Below are 21,090 nucleotides of genomic sequence, written 5' to 3'. Positions count from 1 at the left end.
TTCCTGCTTATAAAATAACTTCTTTTAAAACCCATGAATTCCCAATTCTTATTATATTGTCTTAGTATAAAATATAAGTATTATATTTATACTTATTAATTTAATTTTCAATAACATTATAAATGAAAGATAATTCTCTGTAGAATTTTTTTGTGATTCATTCTTGAATGACAGCAGTATCTGGACTATTGACTTAAAATAGGGGAAAATTGAGTTTCTAAATTTCTGGAGGAATTGGTTAGAGGGTAGCACAATAATTTTTCTACCTAATACAAACATGTATTCTCCACTTTTAGCATATTTTTCTTTTCCTTTTTTTTGAAAGTCTTTATTGAATTTGTTCCAGTATTGCTTCCTTTTTTATGTTTTAGTTTTTTGGCCCTGAGGCATGTGGGATCTTAGTTCCCCGACCACGGATCAAACCCACACCCCCTGCATTGGAAGGCGAAGTCTCAACCACTGGTTCACCAGGGAAGTCCCTAGCATATTTTTCTTATTGTGAGAAAGTAAGTGAAACTTTATAGTAGTTGTGAATGTTTTGGGCCATTGCTTGCCACCAATAATGCTGAGGACTTCTGCAATAATGACTCTAAATATAATATTTTCCAAAGTTTATAGGCAAAGAGAAAGTCTTTATATAACCATGAAAACCACACAAAAATGCTTCAGATTTCTAAACTGACTTAAGATTCAAACTATAAAATGATAGAAAATTTATATTTTAGAATCAATAGGATGTTTCCAATTTTTCCTGGTCTGACGTTTCACCTTTTCAATTCGGTACCTGAAGATATTCAGTCTAAATGCTTAACCAAATATAGTACTATTAAATTGTGGTTGATTGACAATACTGAGGCTATAATAAATATTACTGGTTAAGTGTTTATTCTCCTAAAATTTTTTGAAAGATATTTGCTCTTCTTTTTATAGAAAATAATAATCCATTATCCTTTCTAAGAAATTGCCTCTATCAATATATTCTGGATATATTGCTTCTATTTCACTATTATTTTAAATTCTCAATCTCCTCCTTATCTTATGTCTGTTTCAATAGAAATTCATATAGTGATTTAATATTTTCAAGTGTTTTTTCATTATCTGTTCTTCCTATTGTGTTCTGTTTTTAGAAAATCCTTTATAGTGTTTTTATGATTGTGTATGAAAATATAGTCAAGACTTAGATGTACAATGCAAGCTACTGAAAGTGACCTGTGATAAACCATGAAAATAAATCTTTCTCCTAGTAGCAAAGAAATTAGCAGAGAAAAGGAAAAAAAGACTGGATTAGTACGATTTGACCAGAAACACAGTGCTTTCTGGCATGGAATAAGAGAAAGTAACAAGAGATCTCTAAAAAATAGAGATTTCTGACCTAAAATTGGATAGACTATACAGATGTTATTTTTGCTATTTTGTTTCCATTCTCCTAAAAATAAGATGAAATTAACATATATATTTTTAGATATGTTTGCCCTTGGACAATGCTAAATCCTAAGGTTAACAGAATTTTTAATCCTCTAAAGTTGTCTTCTCACTAACACAAATTCAGTGGGGTTGGTTTAACGTAAAAACAGAAAAATGGATATCTCTGGGAAATTCTTTTGCATAGACTTACACTATAAAGGATCTTTTCATTCAGTTATTCACCAAATGATGACTCTCAAGATTGCCTGCTGGTAGTTAATACATTGACAAAAGGGGATTCAAAGTGTCAAATTTTATGAAGAGAGAAAAGAAACCTTTGCCACCAAAAAGTCACATCAAAATTTTTTTTAATTCATTTCTGAAATGTTAATGGTAAAATCTAGTATCTTAATATTGATGTCCAAATGGAGGATCCTCCTATCATAATTCTAACAGAACACCCATCTTAGAATCTTGTCCTTTATTACTTTCTTTTATTCCAGGCTGAAAGAGATCATCCAATAGCTTTATTGACTGAGTCTACTGGCTGTCAGAACTTTAAATGAAATCTGTGTTCAAAACAAAGTCTGAAACCTCTATTCTAAATCTAATGATGTAGTTTTGTTGCTGTCTTTCCAATAAAAGATTAGCACAAGTTTTGGCTGGTCCTTGGCTGAAGCTGATTTTTTTATTATTAATAGGCAAGATAAATCCATCAGCCTATCTCTCAATTTTCATGAATGCATGCATTCATTCATACATATTGTTGAATACTTTTTATATGCATATTATTCTAATAATTTCTGATCCTAACCATTTATTCTCAGTCATGGGGATGATTGTATTGTAAGATCTGTCTTGTCTGTGCAATATTCTGAGTATTTTCAATATAATGCAATGTAAAGGAAGTTTCTCCCTCCTCTCACCTCAACTTTGTCCAGGTGTAATTTTGTCTCATCCCCAAATATGCTGTGAAAATAACAGAATGCTATCCTGTAATTCTAAGCTTGTATATAGTCCCTGTAAGAGAACACTTACAGTCAGTTCTGATTTGTTTGAAGATATGGTGCTCTCATTTGATGTGTTTGTTGTAGAATCCTGTGACTACTGCAGGTGTATAGGAACAACAAATTGCAGTACTTTAGACGAGGGAGCTGCAGTGTATAAAATCAGGCATACCACTGGCTTCTTGTTGTACCTGTACTGCTTTCGCATTCTAGGAAAATCAGTACCATACTTAACTTGTCCAGATTTCATCTAGGGTAAAGGAAAATTTTAGATTACTGACTATTTTTTGAATTCAATAAACTATCTTCACCAGGAAATGCCAAACCTGATTTCTCTCATCAGGCATACCAAAGCAGTCTATCTGCCCACCCTCTTTCAGTTTTGCGTGTAACTGTACACTTAACAAATAGGCTTCCTGAAGGAAAAAAATCAATGACTTTAAATGATACACAATTTTTTGTCTTTATAAGTCACCTTTTCACACTGAAACATGGAAGCTTCATAAAATAAGTTAATACTTGCTTCCAAAGCAACAATATTATTTGCCTTCATTATAAATAAACAGAATTCATTTGAGACAATGATTTTTCAAATGAAAGGATTAAAATAATCCCATTAAAACCAAAACAAAGGCATTTTATGTTCTTACATCTTTATTAAAGTACTTATTTTATAAACCTGGCTCAATAATAACTCATACTTTTATATCACAAATTTGCCTTTAAGTAATACATAATACACTTAAGGCAGATTTACCTTACAGATGGCCTCAGCTTCTAAACACCACTGTACTGATTTATACAAATAGCAAAAATCACATGGAGGAGCATCTACTGATATCTTTCCTGGTACTTATCTTTAGATTTTAAAACTGCATAATAAGTAGAGTTTGCATAAAATTTCATTCTTGAGATAGGAAACAAACAATTTTGCCTTTATCTGTTAGACTGGATGTAGTTATTATTAATAACATAACCTTTAAATCAGTGGGGAAAACCAATACCTTACCTTCACTCCTCAGACAAGGCTCAACAGCAAGCAAAATGAGGAGCCATTATAAAATCATATTGCTAAGTATTACCTTAACTCAAAATTCTGCTTATGTAATTGTATCATATCACAGCTAAAAATTACTATTTAATATATATCAAGATACATCCAAAAGCATCCTTTGGTTGCATTAATATCAGGAGGCTTAGGCAGCATTGAAGATTCATTCTCTGCTCTTCTGGTCATTAGTATAAACTGAAGCTTTTGAAACTATTTGGTGATCCTATTTTGGGGCCCAATATCACAAAACCTTCAGGAGAATACTGGACCCAGGTGGAAGAATTTGAAGACTGGAAGACTTGCAGTTAAGGTAGAGTTATCATTAGCAGATCTTAGGGAAACAGGAATGCAGCCAGAATCACTTGATATTTATTAGAAATCAAGATTCACTGAATCATTTCTCTTTCAAAAAAATATCTTTAAAACTTGTATATTTTTAAATGTTTTTTTTTAAAGAACGTACAAAATTAAGGTATTTGTGAAAATAAACCAGTTTCAAGTATACTTGTTTCTCTTCATTTTGCTTCCTTCAAAGGATTTCTTCTCATCAAGCACAAATGTGCTAATCTTTACAGCAAGACAAACTCTTCTGTGCTAAATCTTTTTAATCTTTTCTTTTCATCCTCTGAGAAAAGGTCTTCTTCATTGGTTGTAGTAGATGTAAAATCATAGTCTCTGGAATGACCATTTACGAAAGTAAATAAGGGATATTTCTCCTTAGAAGAAATTTTCAGCATCTGTAACAGAAAGAACAGAAGAATCCCTTATTGGATGCAATAGTGCACAGTAGGACCACATGATGAAATCTAATGTTTTAGCCCTGAATCTCTCTTGTTAGCGTCTCTCATTTACATTTATCCAGTGCTACTGCTTTACTGTTCTGGCTAAAAGACAAAAGTTGATCAGCATTGTATAGTTTATTTATTGCTAAATACCTACTTCCCCATTAGGATTAGACCATCAGAAATTAACTATATTATCATTCCTACCCAAAACCCCCAAAAGTAAAGTCTTCTGGTCACATTCATTTGAAGGCTTACTAGTGAGTTAAGATTTACCTGCTATTGCTGGTAACAGACAATAAAACAAAATGGTATCACTGATTATGGTAAAATACTGTGAGTGACTGCTTAGTACCGTAACACAGAAAAAAAATTAAACTAAGTCAAAAGGTCCATTCTAATCTCACTTCTACAACTTAACTTTGATGTGATATTTGACAAATTACTCTACCTGAGTATCACCTATAAAACTGGGCAAAAGTTATCCAATATCCTTATCTCAGAGAAATGTTAGGATGACAAAAAGCAATAAAAAGTTATTTTTTAAAATCAAGTTTGGTCTCTTCAAAGATTTCTATATTAAAAAAATATATTTCTGCAATAATCTAGTTAAGATGAAAAACAGTATTCTTATACACAGTAACAATCCACACTTTACATATTACCTTCTAAAGTTACATTACACAATTTAGAAGTAAAAGAAGTAATACCTGGAATTTTGTGAGAACACTGACAACCTTTATATAACCTCTGTCAATATGGGATTCGTTGACAAGCCAACAACCCATTCTAAACCATTTAAATATTTCTGTTAAACAAAGTCTATTAAAAAATTAAAACAATTTTCATTTTAAGGTGCATAAAAATTTTTGAGTGAAGGATGTTTTTATAGAAATAAACATTTCTATAGGTAACCAGGACTTATAAGAAGGATTCTGAAAAGTTTATGTGAGTTACAAAGAATGCTGAAAAAATATCAATAGTACTTATACATCATTAATCATGATCAATTAAATATAACTTAAGGATAATTTTAGCAGTAAAAACTAAATTCTCCCAAATGTTGATATTCAACTGAAGGCTCATCAAATTCTTATATATTACATTTATAGATTCTCTTGGCTAAAATAAATATGTAGCCCTAGGATACAGATACAATGTTAAATTTAAAATATTTCAATGAGACACTTTATATGAAATCCATTTTCTAATTGAGTGGAAATGAACCATTTAAAAACAATCAAGTACTTAAAAAACCAGACGTGATGAAATATGATCGATCCTATAATTCATATTGTGCTCCTACTTTTTACACGTCTCAAATTTATTTAACTTACATTCTAAAAAAAAAAAAAGGTAGAGAGAAGGGCACAAATGTGGAAATGAAAAGTAAGAGACAGAGGGGGCCAGCATCTGATCAATCATCTTTCACCTCGAGCCAATGGCTGGAATACAGTTCAAAATTGTTACCATTTTATATTCATTTAACGTCACTTATAAAAGTCCAGTATCTAACAAGCAGGTATCATTGTATCATTTTCAACTCAACATGCAGAGCTTAAAAAACTAAAAATAGAACTACCATATGACCCAGCAATCCCACTACTGGGCATATACCCTGAGAAAACCATAATTCAAAAAGAGTCATGTACCACAATGTTCATTGCAGCTCTATTTACAATAGCCAGGACATGGAAGCAACCTAAGTGTCCATCAACAGATGAATGGATAAAGAAGATGTGGCATATATATATACAATGGAATATTACTCAGCCATATATACTAACACATATATATGGAATCTAAAAAAAAAATGTCATGAAGGGGGCTTCCCTGGTGGCGCAGTGGTTGAGAATCTGCCTGCCCATGCAGGGGACACGGGTTCGAGCCCTGGTCTGGGAGGATCCCATATGCCGCGGGGCAGCTGGGCCCATGAGCCACGACTACTGAGCCTGCGCGTCTGGAGCCTGTGCTCCGCAACAAGAGAGGCCATGACAGTGAAAGGCCCGCGCACCACGATGAAGAGTGGCCCCCGCTCGCCACAACTAGAGAAAAGCCCTCGCACAGAAACGAAGACCCAACACAGCCAAAAATAAATAAATTAATTAATTAAAAAAAGAACTTAGGGGCAAGACAGGAATAAAGATGCAGACCTACTAGAGAATGGCCTTGAGGATACGGGGAGGGGTAAGGGTAAGCTGGGACAAAGTGAGTGAGTGGCATGGACATATATACACTACCAAATGTAAAACAGATAGCTAGTGGGAAGCAGCCACATAGTACAGGGAGATCAGCTCGGTGCTTTGTGACCACCTAGAGGGGTGGGATAGGGAGGGTGGGAGGGAGGGAGACGCAAGAGGGAAGAGATATGGGGATATATGTATATGTATAACTGATTCACTTTGTTATAAAGCAGAAACTAACACACCCTTGTAAAGCAATTATACTCCAATGAAGATGTTTAAATAAATAAATCAATAAATAAAAATAAAATAAAATAAGTCACAGGGACGTATTGTACAGCATGGGGAATATAGTCTATAATATTGTAATTACTCTGTATGGTGACAGATGGTAACTAGACTTATCATGGTGATCACTTCATAATGTGTAAAAATACTGAATCACTATGTTGTACACTTGAAACTAGTCTAATATTGTATGTCAATTATAATTCAACTTAAAAAAGGAAAAAGAAAAAACACAATTATTAAAAAAAGAAAGAAAAAAGATTAGAAGGAAATGAATAGTAGTGCTAATCTAAAACGGCAGCATCCTAGGTGAAAGACCTATACACTAAAAACTATAAAACACTGATAAAGGAAATTGAAGATGATTTAAAGAAATGGAAAGATATCTCATGCTCTTGGATTGGAAGAATTAATATTGTTAAAATGGCAGTACTACTCAAAGCAATCTATAGATTTAATGCAATCCCTATCAAATTATCCAAGAGATTTTTCACAGAACTAGAACAAATAATCTTAAAATTTATATGGAACCACAAAAGACCCGGAGTTGCCAAAGCAATCCTGAGGAAAAAGAACAAAGCTGGAGGCAAAACCCTCCCAGACTTCAGACAATACTACAAAGCTACAGTAATCAAAACAGCATGGTATTGGCACAGAAACAGACACATAGATCGATGGAACAGAACAGAGAGCCCAGAAGTAAACCCACACACCTACTGTCAATTAATCTATGACAAAGGAAGCAAGAATATACAATGGAGAAAAGACAATCTCTTCAGCAAGTGGTGCTGGGAAAGCTGGACAGCCTCACATAAATCAATAAAATTAGAACACTCTCTCAAACCATATACAAAACAAAATCAAAATGTCTTACAGACCTAAATACAAGACATGACACCATAAAACTCCTAGAAGAGAACATAGACAAAACATTCTTTGATATAAATCATAGCAATATTTTCTTAGATCAGTCTCCCAAGGCAAAAGAAATAAAAGCAAAAATAAACAAATGGGACCTAAACAAACTTATAAGCTTTTGCACAGCAAAGGAAACCATCAACAAAATTAAAAGACAACCTACAGAATGGAAGAAAATATTTGCAAACGATGCAGCTGACAAGGGGTTAATATCTAAAATATACAAACAGCTCATACAACTCAATAGCAAAAAAAACAAACAACCCAATCAAAAAAAGGGGAGAAAACCTAAATAGTTGTTTCTTTAAAGAAGACATACCGATTGGTCAACAGGTACATGAAAAGATGTTCAACATCTGTACCTCAATAAATAAATAAACCGACAAACAACAAGGTCCTACTGTATAGCACAGGGAACTATATTCAATATCCTGTGAAAAAACCATAATGGAAAAGAAATCAAAAAGGAATATATATATGTACAATTGAGAATATACATTGTACTACTATTTAGCAGTTTAAATGAATAAGCTAGACCAACATGAATAGATATAATCTCCAAGTCACTATCAAATGAAAAAGCAAGTTGCAAAAGGATACATACATTTTTCTATGAATATATAATTAATGACAAGTTTAAGAACATACAAAAAAAACAGTGTATGTTGTTTACAGATACATCAAGTATACTAATTTACACTAATTTAGGATAGTGGCTACCACTGGGAAGGAAATAAGGGAATAAGATTGGGGAAGGGTAATACACTTCGATTATATCCGTGGGGTTTTTTTTTTCCCTTAAGCTTAGAGGTAGCACATGGGTATTTATTATTCTATCCTCTATATTTCTATATGCTTGAAATTTTTAAAAACTAATTTAATAAAATAAACATATTGCAAAGTACAAACTTCTTCAGCCTGGCATTCAATACTCTCCACAATATTATTCCAACCTCCTTTTCTAGCCTCATCCTTCACTATTTCCTATAGCAGTGTTTCCCAAGCCTTGGACATTTATATACCTCCTTCCTTATTTTCACTATATATGCCATCTCTATTACAATTAATGAATATTTTTCTTTTCATAATTTTAACCCCAATAGCCTTGTGCAGGTCAATGATAAGTAGGAAATCACATGTTTAATAAGCCAGCTATTCTTTTTTAATATGAATATACATATATAAGTATCAGAATATTTGTCCCAGGGTCACCTAAAAATATCAAGTATCACACTTTGGGTTGTACTGTCTTACACTAGTGTTTCTCAAATTTGGTGTACAAGATTACTTGTGAAGTTTGTTAGAAATGGAGGCTCCCAGGCCATACCTCTAGGGATTCTGATTCGTGCAATCAGAAGACAAAAAATCGTGCCCTATATGTACCCATGGCACCTAACAAATTGGACTATTTGCCATTCTCTAGAGAAGCTCTACATTTTTCTTTTCCAATACTTTTCCTCTTGTTATCTCCTCTGCTTGACATACCCTCCCCCTTCTCCCTTAGCCAAAAGAAATTAAGCGTACACTTTAAGGCTCATATTAAATATCACCATCACAATAAAGAACTTTGACTTGGATGTGACATCTCTCTCATTTTAACACTCTTCCTTACCCTACCAATTTATTTCTATTTCTGTATGAATGCTTATCATATTCAATGTAATACATGTCTACTTGCCTTATTCCGCCTCCTGAACTATAAATGCTACTTGAGGGCAAAGCCTTGGTCATTTTGTTTTCAACATGACAGTTACTCAGATACTTGCTGGACTGAGCTCTGCTAAACACTGAATTAATTTAACAATTTTTATTAACATTTTAAAACTCATGTGGCATAAGCATTAGAATATTCATTCACATAGCATTACAAATTAAACATGAGAATCTAGACTACCTGGCCTCAATTTCAAAATGAGAAAACTGAAAATATATCCTATATAGAAACAAATAATTTAAGATGTTTTAATTTTCAAAGAAAAAAATAACAGTTTAACTAAAAATGCTGAATTCAGGTTTTAAGAAGGAAAATTGCTTAACTTACAATCTTCCAAGCAAAAGTAAATGATCAAGTTATTAACTGACAAAGTGAGGTTTTGATACTGCTACCAAAAAGCTATTAACTTAAGAACAACAGTATAATTAAAGCAAAGTTAATTGACTCTGGCAAAATTCTCAGTACTTCCATATTATATTTCAACATGGTTTCTCATTGCTTTAATACTGCATATTACTTGGATGCATCAAGAGCAATAACTTGTAAGGAGTTTTCCAGTGTAAAGACTATTAGTATAAAACCACAAAACTATCTGTTTTTAATCAGAAAATATCAACATGCAACTCATTTATGAATATTGTTTTTCTTAATTTGGTAACAGTAATTTGGGCTTTTTTCTATTCCAGAGGTAGACTACATCACTGTTCTAAATATACTTATTTCAACCTAGATAAAAAATAAACTAACAGAAACATAAATGGGACTTTTTAATGGAAAATGTTCATCAATGTCAATCTATATTACCATATCATCTGTATTTGTATATTTTAGCACACACATGATACTTTATAAAGCCAGAGAATTGTCAAACTAAAATATACAAATGTATATACTAATTTCAAGTAATAAAAGAGGGGAAAATGGAGAAAACATATTTTCTTATGTTCACTTGGCCTTTCAGGTTGAAAAGAAGAATGAAAAGACGACAACTGTGAGAAATGAGGAATAAGAAAAGGTTCTCACATATCTCATTTTCTCCTCTCCTCATTCATTTTTCTGTCATGTTCCTGTTAAATTTCCTCTTTTACATGGCAGGTCAAGTAAACTAAACCTAACTTAAATGAAACTTTTTATTTAACTTTTCCATTCTATTTTTATGTTATAAAAGTAAAATTTCAACCCACTATGTCCATTTTCCTGAATAAAATTAATTGGAAGTGAAGCAGTAATAAGGTATACATATTACAACTGAGCTCAAGTTAAGAATTCCCAAAAATGATTCTAGTTTTAGTTTTACTTACCATAAAAAATGATAACCTATAATATTGATACGAATAAAGAGAGCCATCAATTAGGCTTACTTCCTAAATAAGTAATTTTTTTACTTTCTAAAGTACTAAATATAGACAGAGTTTATGGCCCTATACATGTTTTAGCAGTACTCAAGGGCCAGAAAAATGCAGAAGTTTAAAGGTAATAAGAGGAATTAAATAAACCTATTTCCAAGATCCTATAAGTAGAATAGATCAGATTAAACAAGTTTATTGGAAGGTAACAATACAGCTCATTTGATAAAACAGTTCTGAGAAATCCAAAAACACCATTTCTCTTTAAAAAAATCAAAACACTTGGACTAACAAGAAATAATGCACAATTTGGCTTGATCAAATACTTCATTAATTTTTTTCTACCCCCTAAGGTATTGCCCTTTTAAAATCCTCTTCAAATAAAATATAACCTAATTGCTTGCACATGACTAGTTTGCAGAGATTTTTATTTCAACAGTGCCACCTAGTGGAGCAATCAATACTTTCAATTGGTCACTAAGTGATTTCATCATCCTCAAAAGCTAGGAATCCCCAAATAGTTGTATTTTCTGGTTCAAAATATTCTTAATAATATTAACATTCAAGGGGGAATTTTATAAACGAATCATAATCTATAGATTTTTATCTTCTGATAGGCTACCTCTAATAAAAATTAGGTCATTTACAAATATTATTATAATATTTAAAATAAAAGTACCTTAGTGATTTCTTCAGAAGCTCGTTTGAAGTCCTGAACATTTCGACAGTAAAATCCTATTGTACAGCTAGGATCCATTTTTCGAAATGACATCTTTTTGGGAGAAGGGCAGTGGAATGTCTGTAATTTTAAAAGTTCTTTAGCATTAATTTAGTTTTATTTGATGGACTTAAGTATACACAAATATTACTTAATTTAAAATTTGCTATCTAGCTTTTCTCCAAACTACAGACATGCTTTCAAACGGTGTTTTAGTCTATCCTATGCAGATGATCCCTCCCAATCTCCAAAGCTGTAAAACGTAAGCGTCAACATTGTGTATATTCAATTCACCAAATCTCTACCTTATGCAACATTAGTGCCATTCTGCAAAAGAAAGGAAGTGTGTCAAAAGTGGTGTGCATTTCTAACACTTGCAGAAGGGAAGAAAAATGTGTCTCTGAAAAAGACATGAATAAGCTAGTACAAGGTTTAGAATCAAGTTAGCTATTTCTAAGAAAGTGTAATTAAGTCTGTTTGGTTAGAGATTTTTTAAATGTTTATAAACCTTTGAATAAGAATACGAAGACTTTCTAAACAAATATGCGGGTTCATGAAAATGTTCCATAATGATATGAAAAGAGATCAACGTGAGAGTTTTAGCGATTGACACAATTAGCACATAATTACACATTCTCCCAACCCACTCTTCTACTGAGCTTTACCTCAAGTTCTTGTTCAGGCCCACACAGGATACAGGTGAAAACTGTTCTCTTATGGTCCTTGCCCTTCTCCTCACCAGTCCTCCCGTCCCTTAGTTCACTTTTCTCAAGTGGTCACAGTGCTAAAGATATAAATGAGCTAAGGAGACTGCTCTAGACTCTCTACTCTTGTCAATAGGCTGTGGCTACCAGTAGAGTCTGGTATCTTTAGAGAATGCAAAAGGAGGAAAAGGGCAGAATATAAAGCTAATCATTCCAATGTTTTTTTTCTTCACCACTACACTCTGGTACTTTGTTCAAAAGATTTGTTTTTTAACTGCGTGAATGCTCAGACACTTGTCCTTAAAAATTATTGATGCTACCAAATCTTTTTTGTATGTATAAAAAAAAGTTTATGTTAAAAAGGAGGGCCATAAAAAATATATATATATTCATATTTGCTTATATTTGCATAAAGATATCAAAAATTAACAAGTTTAAGGAGAGGAAGAAAACTGGGCAGATGGGAGACAGGTATGGGAAATTCTTCATTGCATATTTTATATTTTTGAATTAAAGAAGAAGCTCAAGAAATAATCTAGGCTGGATATGAACCCATAAACTTAAAATTTCCCTACATTTAATGCCTGAAACTAAGGGATTTCAACTAGAAACTATCTATTAAAACACAGAAAAATATAGGCTTTCATATTTATGTTCATGGTGAATCAGTCAAAATCACTCTTTTCTCTCCCCCTACATACATCCTAGTGATCCAATTAATATCCCATATTATCATCAGACGATATGCAAAACGAATACATTCCAAGCTGCTTTTTTTTCCCTTACAGATAGTTCAGTCACATACTAGATTCAAATCCAACATCATGCTAGTAAGCATAGACCAAACAAATGTGTTTTCAAAACTATGACTTCTATGAAATGCTTAGCTAACACTTACTTCATAGTGAGATCCAACCTAGCTAAACTGGAACATCCAGTGTTCTAGTCAACACAAGTATTGTCTTAGTTGGACTTTTTTCTAACATTATTTTACCTGTTTTATTTATAAAGAGATATTAAAAACAGATCTGGAAAGGCACAGAAAAGCTAGGTAAACTTGTTAACAATATACAGGAGTATTACTGTTTAAGGCTCAGACAGTTCTAGGTCATAGTTACAATAAAATTATTCTACATACAAGGTATCTAACAATAGTCATTTGCCCAACTCCTTCCAAAGCCAATAATAAGGAATGTTTATTCAGTTTTTGCTACTTGGGGATAAGAAAGAAGAGCCAAAAGTTTGTACGGTCCAACAAGTATTTTTTTAACCTGTCTACATGGGTGCCCTAAATTATATTAAAGCATTGATTAAAGTTGTCATGTAAGAACCATTGGGACTAAACCGGAATAAGCTTAGTGCTATTTCACTGTATTGCCTCAATCATCATAGATAATAATGACAAACACTAGTTAATCATAGTTGTTTTGATACCTACAAAGAACTTGCAAATTATTCACCAAAACACAGATATAAATCTCTGATGACTGAAAAGTGAAATTGTTATTGGGTGTTCCTACATGAGTACTAGGACTCATATTACAGAGAGGCATTTTATACCATTTAAATTATAATCTTTTGTTCACCCAAGAAGATTCTGAAGCAAACCAACATTAATTTATAATTCAGAATCATTTCTGTTTATTGTAAAACAAGTTAGACTTTAAAATATTTTCCCAAGTGGCATTACACAGCTACGTTCACTTTGTGATAATTCTCTGAGCTATGCACTTAGATTTCTTTTTTAATTTTTAAAATTCTGATGACTGCTAAGAGTAGCAGCTTCTACTTCACAAACACATTTTAGCAAGTATCACTAGATACACTTCTGTGACAATAAAATATGTTTCTGAAAAAACTGGCCAGAGTGAGTCAATTCCCATTTATTTCATTTTTCAACACACTGTTTATTCATTGCCTCAACAAACAGTTAGATATTAGGCACCTACTAAATGCTAGGCCTGTTCTAGGCTTATTATATGGAATAGTGGATTCTATTACCTAAACATACAAATAATACTGAAACAAATACTTTTAGGTGTAGCTGTGTTATTCTGGTGATTTAGATAAAGCTTCCTAAGATAACTAATTAGAGAATACATCCTTACTAAAAAGCACCTCCTAGGAACTGCAGTTCACATGTGTAATTCATAAAGCGTACATCTTTCACCGATAAATTCACTCATCTATCTACATAACCACATCACATCATTCTAATAGCTTTAATGCCACTATTCTCTGAACTTACTAGGATATATTAAAATAGTCACCACTGTATAAACCTCCTAAAACCTGAAACTTGGAATTGGGGGCCCAGGAATCAGAAGAGACTAACATATCTATAATAAGGTTTTTCTTACATTATTAATAGAATATTAATATTAAGGTAATACAATATTACCTTAATAATAGAATAGATTCAGTATTTGTAAAGAGAGAGAATCAGTCATTCTGAAAGTATATCATAAATAGCATGAAGCAATAGTCTCTGGTTTAAGAAATCTTAACTTATTAAATATATACATGCATGTATACACACACACACACTTCATAAATATGTATAAGAAAATGTATATCCACTAGTCCTCTCATCCCAACAAGTGAAACTCTGCCCTGCCCTAGCCACTAGCAATGTGAACCCACAGTTCAACAGACCCTCGCTGCTAAAGCTCATCTTAAACCCACTTTCTTGGTGTCCCAATATATAAAAAATAAATACTTCTGTGCATTCAAGAAGTTACCTAATTTCACCAAATTTTACTTTACCAAGTCTCTTAAAATCAATTCTTCTTTTCCATTCTCACTTTCACCCCACTTCAAGCTTTTACTGAAGTGCTTAAGTGTTGCAACAGTCTCCCAATAATGAGCTGCGACCTTCCTAATATTGACTGTATAGACATAACCAGAATATTCACTGACCTGGCATCTTTGTAGAGTCTCTCAAAATATCAGAAGAATAGTCTCTTTCTACTGGCCAAAATAACCAACACTAATAATCTTTTAATTTGCCTATTTTAGATGTTAGAATACTGTGAACAAGTTTCCATCTGAATCTCAAGTATTTACTTTTTTAAGGAGTCAGTTTGACACAGACACACTGGAAATGTAACTCAGACATAGGAATCAGGGCCACAAGACCACAATGCAGCAGCAAGAGAATTACAGTGTGGTTCACGTAGCACAATTCTATGTGCCTCCTCCCACAGTATCAATCAGCCAACTAGAAATATTTATTAAAGTTTACATGCAAAATATTATGAAGGAAGGAAATAGAAAGCAAAGCTGATTCTGGCCTCAAGACGCTTGTACTTTAGTTGAGGTAATAGTCTACAAAAAATGCTAGGCTGTTTTATAATGTATCTTTTAAAACCAGTTTTTAATCTTGTGGTTTATCCATTTTCATAATCTACCCCCTAAATACTTATTAGGTATTAATATTAGCTAGCAAGCTATTACTAAAACAAAGTACTAAACCACATTTCCAACTTGTCAAGCCCTTGAGAATTAGTGATCCATGCCACTCAAGCGATTATTTTAAGTCTGTAAAAGCATCACCTGGGAAAACAAGAACCAAAACCATGTAATAATAACGTCTCACTTACGCACTCTCAAAATTTTCTGAATTAAAATGCTGCACATGTATAATTGATTCACTTTGCTGTATACCTGAAACTAACACAACACTGTAAACCAACTATAATACAATAAAAATTTTTTTTAAATGCTGGATCAGAAAATGATTAACATAAAGGAAAAGAAGACTTTAAGAAATCAAAGCTAAAACAAATATTAGAAACCCAATTAAAACTTGTGAAAACGTAACTAGAGGCTAAGACTTAATTACTATACTTAAAGCAAAATAATTTTGCAGGCTCCTTCAATCACTTTGTCACTCTAACCCAACTCCATCATCTTCTTTATTTTTCTTTTTTTCCCCCTTTCTTTTTTTTTTAAACATACCTAACATTTTAAATGCTTCAGTACTATTCAGCTGTATATGTACAAAATTACTTGGAGGCTTGATCATTTATTTTGGTAGGGCTAGGGTATCTAACAAGTTAGAGACAAAGATAAATGAAGAAGAAAGTGTATTGTAAATTAAAGTTCAGCAATGAATTATTTAACCTTTGACCACTGTATGTATTATGGTTTTATAAATTAGTAAAATATTTATTATTAACTTGTAACTGTGATACCATAAAAGCGTAGCTGCCTAGCACATCTCTAAATAATTAGAATTTGCTTCATATGGTAAGAAAACAGTACCAGCTCTTTATCCACAGTACCTCAAGAGGGAAATCCTTTATGCTGACATCTACAAAAGATTGGCAGTAATGAGGATCCATGTAAATCAAACTGTCATCTACAAGGACAAAACAGAAGACAAGTAATTCAAAAAACACCTTATTATTACACTGCTTACAATCCAATTTCTATGTAGAATAGCTGAAAAAAATCTGGGAGTAACAGCTTGCCAGACTGATATTCATTGACTGAAACACAGGTTTGCACAGGACAGATTAACTTTTGCATAATCAAATATGCTTGTATAAGCAGAATTTTTATAAAGTGATGAGACTGTCATTTAATTTTTGGTGATAAAATTACTTTCACAAACACACAATTATATTCTACAGTTTGCATATGAAAAATGTATTGCACTACTTTATCCTGACAGGAAGAACATATTGCTTGTCATTTTATCATCAACTAGCACCACTAAAACTGGTAAAAGGTAAATATGTAAATAGCAACTGCCAGAATGTGGCAGCAATATCTTCTAAAGTTTAGTAAAACCAATAAATTATGCCTTGTTTATGCAATAACAGAAATTAAATATACATTTTACAGAATCTAATTATGTTGTGGACCAAATGACAAATGAGTGGCTATGGTAGGACTGATGAATTTATAAGGTACTCATTTTGCTCCGTTAATCATCCTGTTTCTAGATGATCCTATATTAACTTTCCAACTTTTAAAAGAAAACAGAGAAGAAATATATTTTACTAAATCACTAACCTTGAAATCCAGCAAAGTAATATGACTGTTTAGGTTTGCCACCAACAATACCCACACAATATTCAAGGCTTAAAATACCCTGCCAAAATAAATTAATTCAGATTTAGAGTCAAGAGACAAATGATAATTATTCAAAACAACCAAATTTGTATTACTAATAGTAGTAGTAGTTCCCAAATTTTTCACCACCAGTTTTATTTTTATTACATTTTCCCCATGTTCTGAAATCCTTTTGTCCACCAAACTATCTTCCATTTTCTTTAAACCATTCAACAACATTAAACAATTACTATGTGCCAGTTATAGAGATAAACAACATAACCATGGAAAGGCAATAAAAATGCCTGCCAAAGTCAAAATATTTGGCCTTTCAGTTAGCTGGTGCAGCCTTGCTGTGATCAATGTAGTATTTTCATCAGGCTTTTTGAAATGCTAGAAATAATTATTAGACATTGTTACTGTTTTCACTGAAACTTGAGTCTTAGAATCACAAACTAAAAACCACTTTCAATCAATGGCATTCATGACAAAATGTTTACACTACTTCATTTGGAATAAATATAAAGACTAATGAAAACAATTTAATCCAAGGAAAATAATAATTATTACCGTATTTAAACTCAGTTTATTTTACTAATCATAAAATATCAGTGATACCTCAATAAATTGTTTAATATTTCCCTCAGCATCTATTCTAAGCAGAACTCTATTTAAGCTGGGCCAAATAATTCTATACTTTTTTAAAAAACATGTCCATGGAGTGGAGTCAATTAAAAACATGTCCAGTGGAATCAATTAATATCCTATCAATAGCTTCTGCATTAATTTTAGCATATATTATGTTAGAAAACACTAATAATGATAAAGTATATGTTATAAAACCCCAAAATATTAAACAATAAACTTTCCTTCTCTTAAATGAGAGAATGTTTCAAAATCTAGAAGATACAAAAATAAAGACTGTATGAACAAATGCCTTTTCCCTTTAACAAGTAAACAAACCACAGTTTTGTTTAAACTTAATTATTTTCTTAAAAATAATATGTGGTGGTTATTGAAAAACCACACACAGAAATTTCCCAAAACCCCAACACTCATCATTATTAACATTTAGGAGAATACCTTCTTGACATCTGTCTGTATTACATATATTCACATACAGTTTATAAATACAATTTTATGTATATGGCATCATACAACATATGCCATTGTAACTTTTGTCACTCATTATCTCATAAACATCTTTTCCTATCAGTAAATATAGATCTATATTATAATATTTAATGGCTGTAAATTTTGTATATTTTCAGTCTTGTGAAAATATCATAGAGGTTTTTTTGGAAAGGAGAACTGCACTGAAGAAATTACAGAAACAGAGAAGGCATATAAAGTTAAAATTTTAGAGCTAACTAAAAAATAAATTAAGATGAAATTATACCAAAAAACTTGATAATAATAGTTATTATTATTCTATTGTTATTATCATTCTATTAACAGTTCTATTATTCTATTGCTTTCCCCCTAAATAAAAATCCTTAACTCAATTAGAGAGTGCCTTACTTTAATCTGAAGCAATCTGATCAGCTGAAATACAATGTTTCTGATATAGGAACCCATGAGGAAGTGAAAGTTCCAAGTCCCTCACAGCCAAGAAAAAAAAGAAAAAATACATATATATGTAGCAAGAATCATCACAGACTCTCTTTAGAAAAAGAATGATTTCAGGTAATGGAAGAAAGACTTTGGTTCTTGACACCTGTATTTCCTTTTCAACAGAATAGAGCAGATTTAGCAATAAACATTTATAAGTAGATTAAGAGCTAAAATGCCATTACATATAAGAAGATGTATCTTTGGAAACTTGAAACACTTTTCAGTTTCTAAAGAAGCTTTTTCACAGTTATCTAGTGGTGAGAATTGATTGAGCTGTATCCATGAAGCAATAAATAAGACTGAAGTAATCAGTCAAAAAGGAAAGTCCTAATTTGTCTTGCTGAAGAAAGAGAACATATTGGATTTTCCTCATTCCAGGTCCTTTTAAAAATAAATAAATAAGTAAACTTCCTGTGGTTAAGAGCTGATAAAGCACCACACCAAATTTCTTTCTCCTCACAGAATGCAGCAGGAGATGGTAACCATCTCTGAAATACTGTGGAATTACCTCAATCAATAAATTTTAAAACTAGAATTGAACGGTGAATTTTAGAGAGTATAATGCACAATAGTTTGGCAGGAAAAAATACAGCTGCTGACAAAGGAGGAGGAGGAAGAAGTGTAGTGGTGGGCAGTGGGTGGGGCAGTGATGGAGGTACAGGAGGAGGTGGAGAAGGAGGAGAAGAAAAGGGAGCGGAAATGGAAGAGAAAGATTACTTTTCTTTTAGGGCTATTAGACACACTATGTTTTCACTGCTAACTGAATGACTCTTTACATGCTCTCCTTTTGGCTTCTGACCCAACCACGCCCTGACCAAGCAAAACATAACACTACTTCACTCAGCCGTTTCAGCCATTTTTACCTGAGAGTTGAAAAATTTTTTTTTTTTTTAAATGGAAGGTACTGATGGATTTTAGTGCTTTTAAACTTTTACTTTTTTTTTTTTTTTTTTTTTTTTGGCTGTGTCGGGTCTTCGGTTCGTGCGAGGGCTTTCTCTAGTTGCGGCAAGTGGGGGCCACTCTTCATCGCGGTGCGGGGACCGCTCTTCATCGCGGTGTGCGGGCCTTTCACTATCGCGGCCCCTCCCGTTGCGGGGCACAGGCTCCAGACGCGCAGGCTCAGTAGTTGTGGCTCACGGGCCCAGTTGCTCCGTGGCATGTGGGATCTTCCCAGACCAGGGCTCGAACCTGTGCCCCCTGCATTGGCAGGCAGACTCTCAACCACTGCGCCACCAGGGAAGCCCGAAAATTTTTAATGTATTAATAGTCACTACTCTAAAAGGGGACTGTAACATAAATTAAATTAGTAGAAGCTCAAAGAAATGTTACATTTTAGAGAGTCCATATTTTAGGGGAAAATATGAAAAAACAATAAAAGTTCTGGTCTCTGTCACCAGTTTGTTATCCGAATTTGAACATATCACTTAACTTCTGTCATTTCTGTTTTATAAAGACAATCCAGTTCCTAGCTAGTATGAGGGTAAAATGAGATAAATCTGTATTAAAAGTGTTATACAAATATGAGAGTTAACAAATATTTGCTGAGCAGCTCCTATACGCTAGGCACTAAGGATCACTTTAACAGCTAACCATGGTTTGTTTCACTACAATGCACTCCAATGAATCACTCAACAGCGTTAAGCAGTCCTGCCATCTGATAACTGTTATCAACACCACCAAACAGCAAAGCCCTCAGCCAGATGAAGTATGCCTCAAAGCTATCTGCAGTCCATTTCACCAGGAGTGGGGGTGGCAAAAGAGTCAGTTCTGAGACTGCCTCAATTTCTGATCTTCTCATGGTAGTAGAGAAGGCAGGGGAATTCATTTCAGATTTGGTTACAACAAACAGAGACATGACAACATGTGAGAAGTCTCGAAACCCTCAGTGGATCCACTAGATGAAATGGTTCATATCTTCCCACATTCCACCAATAATTCTACTAAAGAGTCCACATGTTAGAAATCAAAACCCCACTTTTATCTAGGGTATGTATATGTTATTGGTTATCGTACTGGTATTATTAGTAACAAGTATGCCTGCAACAGTTTAGTAACGATTAGGAAAAGCCAATATACCAGCTAGAAGACTTCCATATACCACATATGGAAAATAAATGCTCTAGGTTTTTAGAATTGGTACAATCTAGAGTGAGGATATATGTTCTACCTATATACATAGGGACCACAATATGGGGTTAATGCTTCATGTGGGGAACAAATCTAAATTTTATTTCAAGATTACTATATGCCATAACACTCCATTCAAAGAGGAATTCTATCTCTGGTCTTGATTTTATTAA

The 21,090-nt window shown here is 32.9% G+C and overlaps 1 protein-coding gene across 1 annotated transcript in view; it reads right to left on the bottom strand.

Annotated features, from left to right (window-relative positions):
* Positions 1-3,047: 3,047 nt before the first annotated feature.
* ATG4C (autophagy related 4C cysteine peptidase) overlaps positions 3,048-21,090 on the bottom strand; it is an 85,616-nt gene continuing 67,573 nt past the window's right edge. The window contains exons 8-11 of the mRNA XM_007164341.2: positions 17,138-17,216; positions 16,402-16,478; positions 11,373-11,492; positions 3,048-4,199 (exon numbers count right to left, since the gene is read on the bottom strand). Coding sequence (XP_007164403.2) covers positions 4,032-4,199; positions 11,373-11,492; positions 16,402-16,478; positions 17,138-17,216 — 444 coding nt within the window. The 3' untranslated portion in view covers positions 3,048-4,031. The remainder of the gene's footprint in view (positions 4,200-11,372; positions 11,493-16,401; positions 16,479-17,137; positions 17,217-21,090) is intronic.

This window comes from Balaenoptera acutorostrata, chromosome 1 (genome assembly GCF_949987535.1).
Source record: "Balaenoptera acutorostrata chromosome 1, mBalAcu1.1, whole genome shotgun sequence".
Classification (NCBI taxonomy): Eukaryota; Metazoa; Chordata; class Mammalia; order Artiodactyla; family Balaenopteridae; genus Balaenoptera; species Balaenoptera acutorostrata.
The sequence above is the reverse complement of the archived record's forward strand: the minus strand, read 5'-3'. Positions and strand labels throughout refer to the sequence as shown.